This window comes from Sprattus sprattus (assembly GCF_963457725.1).
Source record: "Sprattus sprattus genome assembly, chromosome: 16".
Classification (NCBI taxonomy): Eukaryota; Metazoa; Chordata; class Actinopteri; order Clupeiformes; family Clupeidae; genus Sprattus; species Sprattus sprattus.
The window spans coordinates 16,335,735-16,349,090 of NC_137914.1; the positions used below are offsets into that span (position 1 = coordinate 16,335,735).

General features: G+C 44.7%; 1 protein-coding gene across 6 annotated transcripts in view; it reads left to right on the forward strand.

The window, feature by feature from the left end:
• The window catches only part of kif1b (kinesin family member 1B), a gene marked incomplete at its 3' end in the record, with an annotated part of 72,357 nt that extends 59,495 nt beyond the window's left edge, over positions 1-12,862 (forward strand). For 5 of the 6 annotated variants that reach the window (XM_080854234.1, XM_080854237.1, XM_080854236.1 and 2 more), the window contains 17 exons: positions 225-343; positions 584-642; positions 3,044-3,152; positions 3,298-3,364; positions 3,494-3,578; positions 3,768-3,873; positions 5,553-5,667; positions 5,860-5,993; positions 6,145-6,206; positions 6,494-6,639; positions 7,053-7,295; positions 7,528-7,599; positions 7,746-7,864; positions 8,133-8,285; positions 8,529-8,721; positions 9,085-9,203; positions 9,410-12,862. In XM_080854234.1, coding sequence (XP_080710360.1) covers positions 225-343; positions 584-642; positions 3,044-3,152; positions 3,298-3,364; positions 3,494-3,578; positions 3,768-3,873; positions 5,553-5,667; positions 5,860-5,993; positions 6,145-6,206; positions 6,494-6,639; positions 7,053-7,295; positions 7,528-7,599; positions 7,746-7,864; positions 8,133-8,285; positions 8,529-8,721; positions 9,085-9,203; positions 9,410-9,452 — 1,944 coding nt within the window. Of the gene's footprint in view, positions 1-224; positions 344-583; positions 643-3,043; positions 3,153-3,297; positions 3,365-3,493; positions 3,579-3,767; positions 3,874-5,552; positions 5,668-5,859; positions 5,994-6,144; positions 6,207-6,493; positions 6,640-7,052; positions 7,296-7,527; positions 7,600-7,745; positions 7,865-8,132; positions 8,286-8,528; positions 8,722-9,084; positions 9,208-9,409 lie in introns of those variants that run through there. The other variant, XM_080854235.1, reaches the window with a different exon arrangement.
• Positions 12,863-13,356: the final 494 nt, after the last annotated feature.

A 13,356-nucleotide genomic window follows, 5' to 3' on the forward strand; every position in this document is an offset into this window, starting at 1 on the left:
CCTGCCCTGAAAATGTCATCACACCACACCCACCTCACTAAAGCAAAAAAAGAAGTGAAGAAGTGGTTTGACCTGCAAGGCAAGGGCAGTGTTTTATATAAGCAGCTTTTGGCCGTCGCAGTGTTTCAGTGTAATACACACTCTGATCCCGTGTTATTAATCTAGGTGCGAAGGTGACTTAATCCCTGTTGACCTGAGCTCTCTTCTGTTCTACCCCAAAACAGATCTCTGTGGAGGTGACTGAGTCTTTCATCGAGTACATTAAGACCAAGCCCATCGTGTTCGAGGTGTTTGGCCACTATCAGCAGCACCCGTTCCACCTGCATGGCCAGGAGCTCATCAGGTTAGGCCAAGCTCTGCCCCGTGTCTGTGTGTGGTGTGTGTGTGTGTGTGTGTGTGTGTGTGTGTGTGTGTGTGTGTGTGTGTGTGTGTGTGTGTGTGTGTGTGTGTGTGTGTGTGTGTGTGTGTGTGTGTGTGTGTGTGTGTGTGCACTTTTGCGTCGCATCTGGTCATTAATAAGCAATCCCATTCCTCAGATGCATTTATTTATAACCCCTAATGACTATTCTCTTTGCCCCCTCAGCCCTCAGCAAACCGCCAGCAGGAAGTATTACCCCCCACCCATGCCTCTGTCCAAACCAGGTATGTAACCAGAGCTTTAGATTCCCCCCTATTTTACCCCCTCAAACCCGCGTCATAAGTATACATGTTCATGAGTATGCTTGTGCTCCTATGGAAAATTGAAAAAGAACAATGTCCTGCCCTTTGTGCAGTTCCCCAGCCAAGGCAGGGCTATGGAGTGGAGTGAGGAATCTGCTATTTGCATAATTAAACACACGCTTTGAATAATCCCGGCCCCGAGCAGTCTCTCCCATTTCCATGCTGAGCATTATCATAAGTAATTACATGATTCATTAAAGCGGGACGAGGGCGAGATCAAGTGCTGAAAGGGCGGGCCTCTTCTCCTCTCCTCCATCTCACGGGTGCTCCCTGCTCACAAAGGGGGGTTCAGGGGCCGCAGGTTGTGTGCCTGAGCCTAGGGAGAAACCCCCCCCCCCCCCCAGCACCGGAGGTTGGCGAGGTTCATCAGAGAATCAAACACAAGCATAAGGGATGTTGCCATGAGCGCTATTGCGATCTCGTGTATGTGGGTGTCTGGGTGAAAATCCCCATCTCTACATTCCTCTCCTGTGTAAACTTGATTTACAGCCAGGTGGACGAGTTAGCCTTACAGAAGACACCATCTGAACAAAAGAAAGAGGGAAGAGATTGACTGTCTGCAGTCCATGATATCAGTGGTATCTGGAGAACCATACCAGACACTGCATTAATAAACAGATACGGATTCTCCTGTAGAATTTTATGGCCTAAGTGCATTACCCTGGAATGAAATTTCCTTTCATCACTTCCCTATATCTTCCCCCTTTATTTTTTCCTTTCATGAGACTTGCATGATTAATGTTTATTTTATTCTTTTTCCATTCTTTTTTTCCACCCCTTCACTCACCCTGTCCCCATCACTTGCAACTATCCCCAAATCCCCCCTCATGTTGCCACAACTCACGCCCCTCTGCCCACGTCAGACCATGCCAGAAAGATCGAGCTGATCAGGTACTTGATGACCGGGTACATGCACGGGCAGGTGTTGGACACGCTCTCGGAGCATGCCAACGCCCTTGCCTCCTCCGCCGTGGCCAGCATGGAGGATGGTGCCGACCAGCTCTCCCACTTCCCCTTCCTGCCCGTGCACAACATCCAGGCCCAGGCCGTGCCCCGGCACGACGGTTGGTACAGCTTGGCACAGTCGACAGCGTAGAGAGAGCGCTGCCTCCGTGTAGTTCCGCCCCGTGATGTGTGCTTAGTGTGCCCTGTGGCTGTATCCCAAAGGGCCTGCTCCCGCTGCTCTGTAGTACCTCATAATCCCCCCCACACAGCAGCAGCTCATAGGCCTTTTCAATGTGGCTCTCAATTTCTATACCCAATAAAATGGTATAGAACTCTACTGAAAATCTTAACTATTGTTTACTATTAACATTTACTATCGTTGAACTTCTGAAGGGTTATCATTATGAGCTGATGCAGTATATCACGGATCTAGAGGCAGGTTCCCCTCATAAAGAAAGAAGGAATAAAAAAGGGATCAGTTTCTTTCGCTGCTTTATCCCTTCTTGAGACTCCCCCTCTCACCTGGTGGTAGCGTTAGATACTAGCGTTCCCAGTGTTGGCTGCTGTCTTGTGTCATTGTCGCCCGTGTTGCCGACTCTTTGATGTCTCATTCCCTCAGTAATGCCGTTTGAAGTCAGATGTTTTGTGTGGAGAGGCTTCCTTCTCCGTGTTCGCTAGCTAAGTCGATCCCACAGACACGGGATTCCCTAGTAGTCTCCAGTTTTCTTTCCATGACAGATACAAAATGAAATTGTGGTGTTCTACAAATTCCATTTTATCTTCATGATGACGACTATACACAGGGCTGCAGTAGAGATACTGGACGCAAAAACAAAGGGCTCAACGTGGCTTCCTAGTTAGCTGTCTGCATAAACCATGTCAGACCATATTGATTTTACTGTGCTGCAGACCATCTGTGAATCCGATACAGCCTAATAACAGACATTTCCTTTAAGCCCCCCCCTCCACCACCACCATTTACCATCACCATCCATTTTCCCCTGTTATCTCCCATCTTAGCTCCTCTCAGCACCTCAAGTTAGTAACCCCTTAGCAGCATGGGAGATGTTTAGTTGGTCTTTCCTGTCTGTCACAGAAATGGCCAGACAATGTAGTGTGACCATCAACCGTATATACAGTCATTGAGTGTGACAGCCAGAATGGATTTTGGCAAGTTACTCTCACACCATCAATGGCATTTTAATACATTTAATTAGGCAGTGTCGTGGCCCGGGTAAGGTTTACTGTGAGCCTTGTTTCCACTGGTTTGTGACCTTTATTGAAGCACAGTCAGAGGTCTGTCTCTCCACAGGGGGAAAGTGTTATTTTTCCCCCTTTCTGGTTGGTTTATTGTGCGTTGTTCTCTCTGTCTCACCAGTCCCCGCTACAAAGCTGAACACCATCAGCAAGTCCAACCTGGGCCAGTGTGTGAGCAAGTACGACCTGCTTGTGTGGTTTGAGATCAGCGAACTGGAGCCCACTGGAGAGTAAGCATGACCTGTACCACAGCCAACTCAAAATACAATAAAATGAAATCAATTCTGGTCTTATATAAACTGACTAAGCGGACATAGCTTCACCTTAAGCAGAGGGTCATTAAAGGTTTAATGTTCTTGTGTTGTGTTCTCTCAGGTACATCCCAGCTGTAGTGGATCACTCAGGTGGCCTGCCTTGCCACGGAACTTACCTGCTGCACCAGGTTAGTGCCCCCTAGTGGAGGGGAGGACACATGTCATGCACTCCTTTTGAAAATACCTCTGGTAGATATGATAACGGCCATGTCAGTACACTGGTCGGGGAATGCAACGTGGTGTGTTTTGTGTCTCAGGGTATCCAGCGTAGGATAACGGTCACCCTCATCCATGAGAAGGGCAGTGAGCTGCACTGGAAGGATGTCAGGGAGTTGGTGGTTGGTGCGTATTACCTGTTTCACCTCCCCCCTCTTCCTCTGTGTCTGATTCTGCGTGTGGTTACGGAGTACTGCCAAACAGCACTTTCCTTTCTGGATTTTCTGCATTAGCAGTTCTTCATCTGCCATGTTACATATAAATATCATAGTAAATGACTTAGGTGTGCCTAATGATCAATCATTGCTTTAATAGGTCGAATTAGAAACAAGACAGAGGTGGATGACACGGCTGCAGATGCAGTCCTGTCGCTCAACATCATATCAGCCAAAAACATCAAGTCCTCTCACAACTCCAACAGGTACTCCACACACCTCTTCACTCCTATTAAAGCCTCCTTCCAATGGAGACATGCATGTTGAAGGATCTGCTTTTTACTGCTGCATATAGATTTTTGATAAGGAGAGTACATACTCAGGAAAGGCATATTTACACCATCATGGCTGTGGTCCAGAGGGAACTGCAGAGCAATGCTCCTCAGACGAGAGTGACACCTGGTGGTCAAAAAACAATTTGAAACTCCATTTCTTCTCTTGTTATTTATTTTGTCTGTATGTTAGCACTCATGCTCTTGTCTTGTGTCTTGTCTTGCCTTTTTCATGATATTTTCTTTTTTCTATCTCATTTAATGCAATTATTTGCTCTCTTGATTTGTACATTTTCTGTTGCCTGACATGTCTGCTTTTTGTCTCTTCTGTTCTGTTCTGTTCTTTTCTTTTCTTTCTCCTACTGCGGCTGGACTCGCTTTTTGCTCAGATTCTGTATTGATAAGGATATTCCTAGGTACTTGTGACATAAAGAACTTTCTAGGCAAAGTTCTTTATGCTCCTCCCCAGACCTGATAGTCAAGAACACTAGAAGTGTTGTGCAGTTAACCTTTATTACCATGGCAGCTGTCCATCTGTGTTCCTGCCATGTCCCTTTGCAGTGCTGGGCACGGTTTGCTCAAGTGCAGTTGGCCAATGCAGTTATGTGTCTGCCAAGATCAGCAGTCGTATAAATGAAGAAAAAAAATCAGGAGCACTGTGCCAGCACTGAAGTAACCCTTTTATCATATCAGTAGTCCATCGGAAATTAATGACACTTCATGCTTGGTAATAAGTCCATATATCTGTATCGTAAATTTTGTTGTCTGCCTCTTTGCAGCATGTTTTTGCTGCTGAGACAGTCTGGACAGGCTCAGTGATGGAGACGGAGAGGGAAAGAGAGAAAGAGAAAGGGAGAGGGAGAGATAGAGAGAGAAAGACTTACTGACTGACTGACTGAGGATGAGTCATCAGCACAGAATTCATCACTCTACCTTTAGATGCAGTCAAAGTCAATGTTTTTGACAGCTACGAATGTCATTGTTGCTCTCTCTCAGGCTCTGTCTCTGACTGTGATCCATTACTTTTCTCACACACCCACATGATTACCCACAATTACACTCAGTCCTAAAGCTTAATGATGTGACATCTCCTGAAACTTTGCAGGGTGTGTCATCTCTCGGCTTGTTAATGTGCTATTCATTATGGCATTGACCAGCAGCAAAGGCATATCAATGTCATCATACCTTTACTTTACTGTTCGTCCTGTAGTCACTAGGAACATAAGTGTTGCAATAAAATGAAGAAGTGAAGACTATTTCATAACAGAGGGGTTTTGTAAAAAAAAAGAAATATGGCTTCCTTTCCCAATCATTATTTGTGCACACATTTCCCCAGCTCCCTTGTGAAATAACCAGCAGGCAAAGGTAGGCCACTGAGTGTGGCACTCATGACACCACTGAAATACCCTTTTCATTTCCCTTCACGCTAGTTCCCTTTGGTCTTAAAAAGATATTTACAGTCATTAAAAGGAACTGTTTTCAGCTATCTTGTTTCAAAGAAGCATTGAAACAAACATGTTGATAGTCAGATGGACATAATGGAGATTATCCCAAAAGATCATATTATCCATGTCTAGACCAAAGAGTCTAAATGTTTTCTCTGTCATCTTCAGAACCTTCTACCGATTTGAGGCTGTGTGGGACAGCTCTCTGCACAACTCTCTCCTGCTCAACCGCGTCACCCCATACGGAGAGAAGATCTATATGACCCTGTCTGCCTACCTTGAGGTTAGTTCACTGTCCTGTGGGCCCATTCTCATGTCCACACGTATCTTAATCTTAATTCAAATCAGCCAAGTAACAGTCAGGTGTTGTTCTTCATTGTTGTGTGGTCTTTCACACTATTGTCTTTCAATCCCTACTAATGTAAACTGGTGATTTCTCTGTATGTGTGCTTATAAAATGCACTTTCTTCCACAGCTTGACCACTGCATCCAGCCAGCCATCATTACCAAAGACATCTGCATGGTGTTCTACTCCAGAGACGCCAAAATCTCCCCTCCCCGATCGCTGCGGAACCTCTTTGGCACTGGATACTCCAAGACTCCCGACTGGTAAGCACATCAATATCAGTACAGATCTGCTGTATTTCTACTGCACAATAGCCCAAACCCAAAGCCTCACATTTATCACACACACTCTCTCTCTCTCTCTTTCTCTCTCTCTCTCTCTCTCTTTCCCTCTGTATCTCTCTCTCTCCCACAGCAATAGGGTGACTGGCATCTATGAGCTGAGCTTGTGCAAGATGTCTGACACAGGAAGCCCAGGTGAGATCTCTCACCATTAGTCTTTACTGGGGCCTCAGGATGGTTCTCATGCAGTAGGCATTCATTTCCTTCCCTTCCCTGTGAGATCAATATCTGGATGTTGCAGTTCTGACTTTGTGATTGATTACATGTGTGTGTGTGTGTGTGTGTGTGTGTGTGTGTGTGTGTGTATTGTATGTATGCTATTGGCAGGAATGGAGGGCATAGTTAATGTCCACTGTGTTTGGCTGAGCAATTGTACTGCCGACGGTACTGCATGTACTGATCATGTAAGTAATATCCTGTAGGCATGCAGCGGAGGAGACGGAAGGTGCTGGACACATCTGTGGCGTACGTGCGTGGCGAGGAGAACCTGGCCGGCTGGAGGCCCCGAGGGGACAGCCTGATCCTGGAGCACCAGTGGGAGCTGGAGAAACTGGAGCAGTTGCACGAGGTGGGGAAAGAATATCAGAGCTCATACATACACACATACATGCACACATACATGCACACATACATGCATACATGCACACATGCACACATGCACACATACACACGCACCTGGTGAACATAATCAGTTAATACAAACATTTGTGTCAACTAGTCCGGAGAATATTTCGACCTAGGTAGTACCATGCAACACATATGACTGTGCACACATGTGAATGATTATTTAAAACCATTCACGCTCTTCACACTTGTCATTCACAGAAACTAGTGTTAACCAGTCAGGAGCATTTTGTCAGACAATATCTAAGGCTTTTCCTCATTTATCCTCTCTGTAAAACCATTCACAGTCTCATATCACTCACAACCCCTCTTCCATGTCTCCTTCTCCTCTCCTCTGCCCCTGGCCTCGTCCTGCAGGTGGAAAAGACACGTCACTTGCTCCTGCTCCGCGAGAAGCTGGCAGAGACGGCGCCCCACAAGTCCCTGAGCGAGTCTCTGTCCCCCAGCATGAGCAGCGGGACCCTCAGCACCTCCACCAGCATCTCGTCGCAGATTTCCAGCACCACCTTCGAGAGCGCCATCACACCCAGTGAGAGCAGCGGCTACGACTCGGCCGACATCGAGAGCCTGGTGGACCGAGAGAAGGAGCTGGCCACCAAGGTGGGGCAAGAGAAGACTCTTGTTCATACTGTATGTATGCTTCCATCAAGTCTAGGGAGATGTAAATATTTCATTAGCAAAAATGAATTCTTGTTGTAGAATCCCAAAAACTCTTTTTTTTCTCTCTCTTAATTTACTCCTTATCTGCCATGTGACGTGTACATGGAATGTACATGGTGTGACGGGTTAGTATCTTGTCAGTAATGTTTGACATTTATCAATGCTTTTTCAGTGCCTCCGCCTCATGATGCACACCTTCAACAGTGAGTACAACCAGGTGTGCAACAGCATCAGTGACTGCAAGGTAAGTTAGAGGGCTTTACAGGCCAACTAAGCAGTGAATCCTATGTGTATCTGTCTCTTTTCCTGTGTGTTAATGTGACCCTTCTCGCTCTGTCCCTCTTCTGTCTACGTCTCTCTGGGGCCTGCTGCCTGCCTCCTCTATGCCAGCTCTCAGACATCTCCCCGATGGGCCGCGACCCCTCCATCACCAGTTTCAGCAGTGCCACCCTCACCCCCTCCTCCACCTGCCCCTCGCTGTCCGACTCCCGCTGCTCCATGGATCAGAAGTAAGCAACCTGCACGTGCCGCACACCCACAGACAAAAGAGTTTCTGTTTCAGAGCGTGAAGTTTTTACTCTAATTAAAGCAGGCTCAGGCATTTGACTTCATTTAATGTTGCTCAAAGAAGCAGACACGGAGCAGGAAATAACTGCACATCGTCACACTGCTGTGGCTGTGGCTGTGATTTCACAAACAAGTACCGACTCTAGAATGCTGTTTTAGCTCTCCTGCACAATGTCTGATGTATTCTCTCTTCCCGTCCTATTTGGCTAGGACTCCTGAGCCCAACTCGCGTGCCTCCAGCCCTGGCTGTTCGGACTATGAGAACTTCCCTATGGTGCCCACCCTGGAGACGTCCTATCTGGCCCGCGCCGGCAAGCACGAGTTCCTCAACCTGGTGCCCAACATAGAGGAGATGAGGCCAGGGTGAGTCTTCACCTGATTTGGCAGATGCACCTGTCTGTTTGAATCCAACAGTGCGGCTGTCATACTGAAAGTGTCAGCATTTCTGAAGGCAACAGTGAAATACTAGCCCATGTGTGCATCAGTTGTTCAGATCTGCTGAGAGAACTGGATGGTTGAAACTATCCAATTAATAGCTGCTGAATATGTGCTTGGTTGTGTTTTTTCAAAGTTCTCTTTCTGAACTGTATGGCTTTCTCCGCTCAGGTCCGTGGTGTCCAAGAAGGGATTCCTGTGCTTCATGGAGCCGCGCTCCAACTCGTGGGTGAAGCACTTTGTGGTGGTGCGCCGGCCCTACGTCTTCATCTACAACAGCGACAAGGACCCCGTGGAGAGGGGGGTGCTCAACCTGTCCACAGCCCAGGTGGAGTACAGCGAGGACCAGCAGGCCATGCTCAAGGTGAGGCCCAGACCGCACAACTGAGCCCGTCATCCAGCGGTTACGCTTCCTTCCGAACCATAAGTTACAAATCATTAAGACCGTGGCATCGAGGCACAGGCAGGGGACCTGCATTTAAACCTGCCTATCCTGATTGCCTGAATATCTAATAGAACCATCTCTCCATGTGGCAGCGTAGGGATATTTGAACAGCTCACCTGGTAAAGATCAGGGCGATTGATGCATGGGATCATTAAATCTTTCACAGTTTTTTTTTCGCTTTTTAATTTCATGTAACTTTTGTTGTCTAAGTAGACTGCAGACAAAACAATCTGTGAATTAGAAAATAATTTCTTGTCCTCTCAAAACCCTTCTGTCTCCCAGACTCCCAACACATTTGCTGTGTGCACCAAGCACAGAGGGATCCTGCTGCAGGCCAACAATGACAAAGACATGAATGACTGGCTGTATGCGTTCAACCCACTGCTGGCAGGAACAATAAGGTAAACACTCCCCTTAGTGACCGAATTAAGGGTGGGGTTAGAATAATCAAAGGTGACTATTCAAAGGTGCCGGTAGTCTGGCTACTTCAGACCATGATTCCCTCAAGGCTTTGTAAAGAGAGAAGTGTTTATGTATTTTTGTTATGCGTCATGGATTCACTCCCATTAACCTTTGTTTTTTTGTTTGTTTTTGTTTCCCTGATTAGGTCAAAGTTGGCGAGGAGGCGTTCTGGCTTGATGAAGAACTAACAGGCCTCCTCTGGCTGGCCTTTGACATAACAAAGTGTTAACACGTATTAATCTTTGTGATTATTGACGTTTTGTTTTTCTTTTCTCTTGTACGTTGACCTGTGGCTTAAGTCTCTTCTCCAGCAAATGAGCTTTATTTTTAAGTTCCAAAATAACCTGCTCTGTTCTCCTCCCCCCTCCCCCTCTCCACTCCTCTTTCTCCTCCTCTCGATGTCTCTCCCTGCCTTTCGTGTTTTCATTTGGATTTGCCCTGGTCCCCCCCGCCTTGATTTCTACCCCGCCCCCCTCATTATTTGTCATAACAGGAAAAAAATACCTTCTAGCTAGTAGCATGTTGTAGTAGTCTATTTGTGTGTGCACGGATCTTCAGATCAGACTTTCTCTTCGCTCTCGTTTTTGTTTAGTTTTTTTATTCATCTGTAGAGATTGTCCTCATCAGTGTTATACGTCAGGCAGGATCCCATGTCTGTTCGCATGGAAACAGCAGAAGTGCTCAGGGGTTGGCTAGGTTTGCTTAAAAAAAACAAAAAAAACAATGGCACTACCAGTTCCCGCCAACCCCCTCACTCATTACTGATGAGAAATTGCAGAAAACTGAAAAAGCTGAAAATAAGAGAGTGAGTCCTCTCGCCTCAATGTAAAATGAAGTGTTGGCTTAAGAAACGTTGCTGCTAGTGATTTTGAGGAGACCTCATGGAATCTAGCTTTTACATCATTTAAATAGACTCGCTGAATTAGGAGCTCTAAAGGGGCCTCTCTTTTTCTCCAATGTTACTGCAACATTAGACATGCTATGCTATACAAGCCAACCCCTGTGACATAGGTAGCTTCCCTGTTCCTCTCTCCCTAGTCTATGTATATATATAAATGGAGAATGCTACACCACTGAGTGTTTCAGAGGGACAACAGGAGGTTTGTATGTTCGTCATTGTTGCATCTTCTTTTCCTGATCGCCATTGAACAGAAACCCGCCTCTACCCCAGTGCTGTGGAGCATTTCAAAGCCCTCAAAGCCAGGTTATCTGCTGTGTGCTCGACATCGTAGGCATTTTACTTGCATTAGATAGTGAGACGCAGACGTACAGAAGAACAAAGACAAGACTGTGAAGGGAATGTCATTTGTACATACTTTTCAGAATTACTGTGCTTTAACCACTACTTATACAGACCAGACATTCCTTTTGCACTTTGGCTTTATTTCCCCCTTATCTTGGAATATTCCTGATAGCGAATAGTTGGGATGAAAGTAGCTCAGTGGCAGAAATATGACTTGACACCCAGAGTTGTTGACGACAGAGGGAGAACTTCTCAAATGATCTCAGAAACCAGGGGTTTAAGAAACTGGCAACTTTATGTGTAGTTGTTATTTCATTGAACATCATATTAACCTTGTAGTCAGGATCTGAGAGATCCCCTGTTAGCCGGTGGTATTCTCAGGCCATAGTTAGCCCCAAGTCCTAATCCCTTTGTCAGGGTAGTGTACCAGGGGCATCGAGCCAGATTCCGATCTTCTTTTAGAATACACACAACAGGCCAGATGGCTTCAAAGCTAATTCCTCGATTTCTAAACATTCTTGAAACGTATCCTTGTATTTCCTTATTGTACTCATACTCTTAATTTATTTTTTTATTAACACCATTGTTTTATACTACCCACTCATTCAAAGTAATCTGCGATGAAAAAAAATGATGTGTGAGAAGGGCATTTTTGTTCCTTTTTAATCCAGTGATATTTAATGTTCTTTTGCACATTTAAAAATGCTCATTTACCAAGCATAATGAAGTAGTGGAGATGCAGGTGGTCTCAGCACTGTCTGGTAAAAAATGGGATTTCACAGTCACAAATGCAAGAAGCTAATGCTAACTCTCCTGTAGAGTGTGTAGTGTGGCAGAGTGGAGTGGAGACAACAAAAGGGATGAACAAAATGCTCTGAGCTTATTTTACTATTATTTTCCTGTGAAAATCCTTGCTCTGAGTGCCACGTGGATCCAGCAGCTAAAGCTGAATTAGCAGTTTTAATGCAGTTCTTTATTCTGTGCCACGTGAGAGATGTGTTTTTCTGAGGGGCACAGGCAGGGGATGCAGGGCTCTGGCCAACCAACCAGTAGTACCTGCCTTTAAACCTGCCTATCCTGATTGCCTGAATATCTAATAGAACCATCTCTCCATGTGGCAGCGTAGGGATATTTGAACCACAGCTCACCCTGTAAAGATCAGGGCATTTTAATATGCATTGGATCATGACATACATTCACTTGGACATTTTTGTACAGATCAAAAGATGAGAACAGCTGTGGGTTTTGACCATAGGTTGACCAGCCTAATGTCTAACCAAGCTGTTGGATTTATTTAACATCTGTGACAATAGTTTGCACTGAAAATGAATATTCATTCTCAAATGCATATATTTAGGTGAAATCCTTTTCATGTGGCATCAAAGCAAATCTATGACGAGCAAGATCTTTTAAAAACCGTTTGAAAATGCACCAGAGCAAAGGATTTAATAGGTCTCGAATGGCTTGGGTTACTAATGTATAGTGGACATTTCATTGACTGTATTTATTGTTTTGCATTGTATATATTAGTTTGCAGCTCTTTGCACATAATAAATGGTTCTAACTAACGGATCAAATCAAACCTGCACCTGGTTTCAGTTGTTTCTCACAGAAGGAGTGGTTGAATGGGCAGGGGTGAGAGTGGGGAGCGTGCTGTGGGACAGGTTTAGCCCGTTCACGGGGTTCTGAATGTACTTTAAGCGTTGACCAACTCACAGTTTGTCTCTTAATGGAGTGGCATGGGCTAAGATGGCACCCAAGAAACTGTTTTCTTCAGGAAATGTTAGGCTATTGTTATTATTTAAGTGCTTCCTGTTGTGTAAGACCTGTGTAAAACCAAACAGTTGGGTATCTATACCATTCAACTGTACAACAGCAGATTTATTTCTGGGCCCTAAGAGGAAGGTGTTACAGGGAGTACTACTCTTGTTAGATTTTCTTTTACTAATATCAGGGAGTATTAACATATGAAGATTATATCAGACTTTGCCTAATTGTACACATCTACAGCTTTATGCCATTGTTTTTTCTTGTCTCATCCTTCATAATGCTTCCCATAATGCCTTTGAAATGGAAAGTTAAAGTAGCAGAAAAACAAACAAATCCATTTTCCCTTCAGAGGAAGGGGGAAAAAGAAAGAAAAATACATAAATAAAATATCACTTTCCCACTGACTTCGAGGCAAGCAGAATAAAATGTAAGACATTAACATTGTACATTATTTGTCAGATTGGCTTCATTTTCATACTTATTTTGTAAATATATCCTACATGTTGTTTGGAGCTTGGATTAAAGTGTAAATATGTCTCCTGTATTTGTAATAATTATAATCCATTTGCTGTATAGCTTAGACGTGTGATGCAGATATCTTAATTCTGTGTATGGTAATCTTGCACCATTGAACTGTTTAGTGAATGAGGTAACAATAAAAAGTACAACCAGTGCATTGGCAGAATAATAAACAAAGTTGTTCTTGTGTCATTCTTAATAGCTCTTTGGAGCTGAAACAATTTAGCCTTTTCTTTGGATTTATTGGCAGTCGAACTGTGATTAAATGTGAGTATAGGCTATGTGTGAATAGGTTTAGGAAAACATACATATACAAAACTTCTGTTTTGAGTCAGAAATTGGACAGAATAATCCTGCTTGATGAATCATTTTTGAGCTAGAACAGCTTTTTAAAAAGTAATTGTATGAAAATGTTTACAATCTTTACAACCTTAAACCTATTTCATAAATCCATGGTCCCTAAAGACAAGCTAAGACCAGCACACAAAAGTACTTTGACCACGCCAAAGCTTTGGATTCATTCTGATGGGTGGATACAGCTGAAACAACGCTGTAAGGCC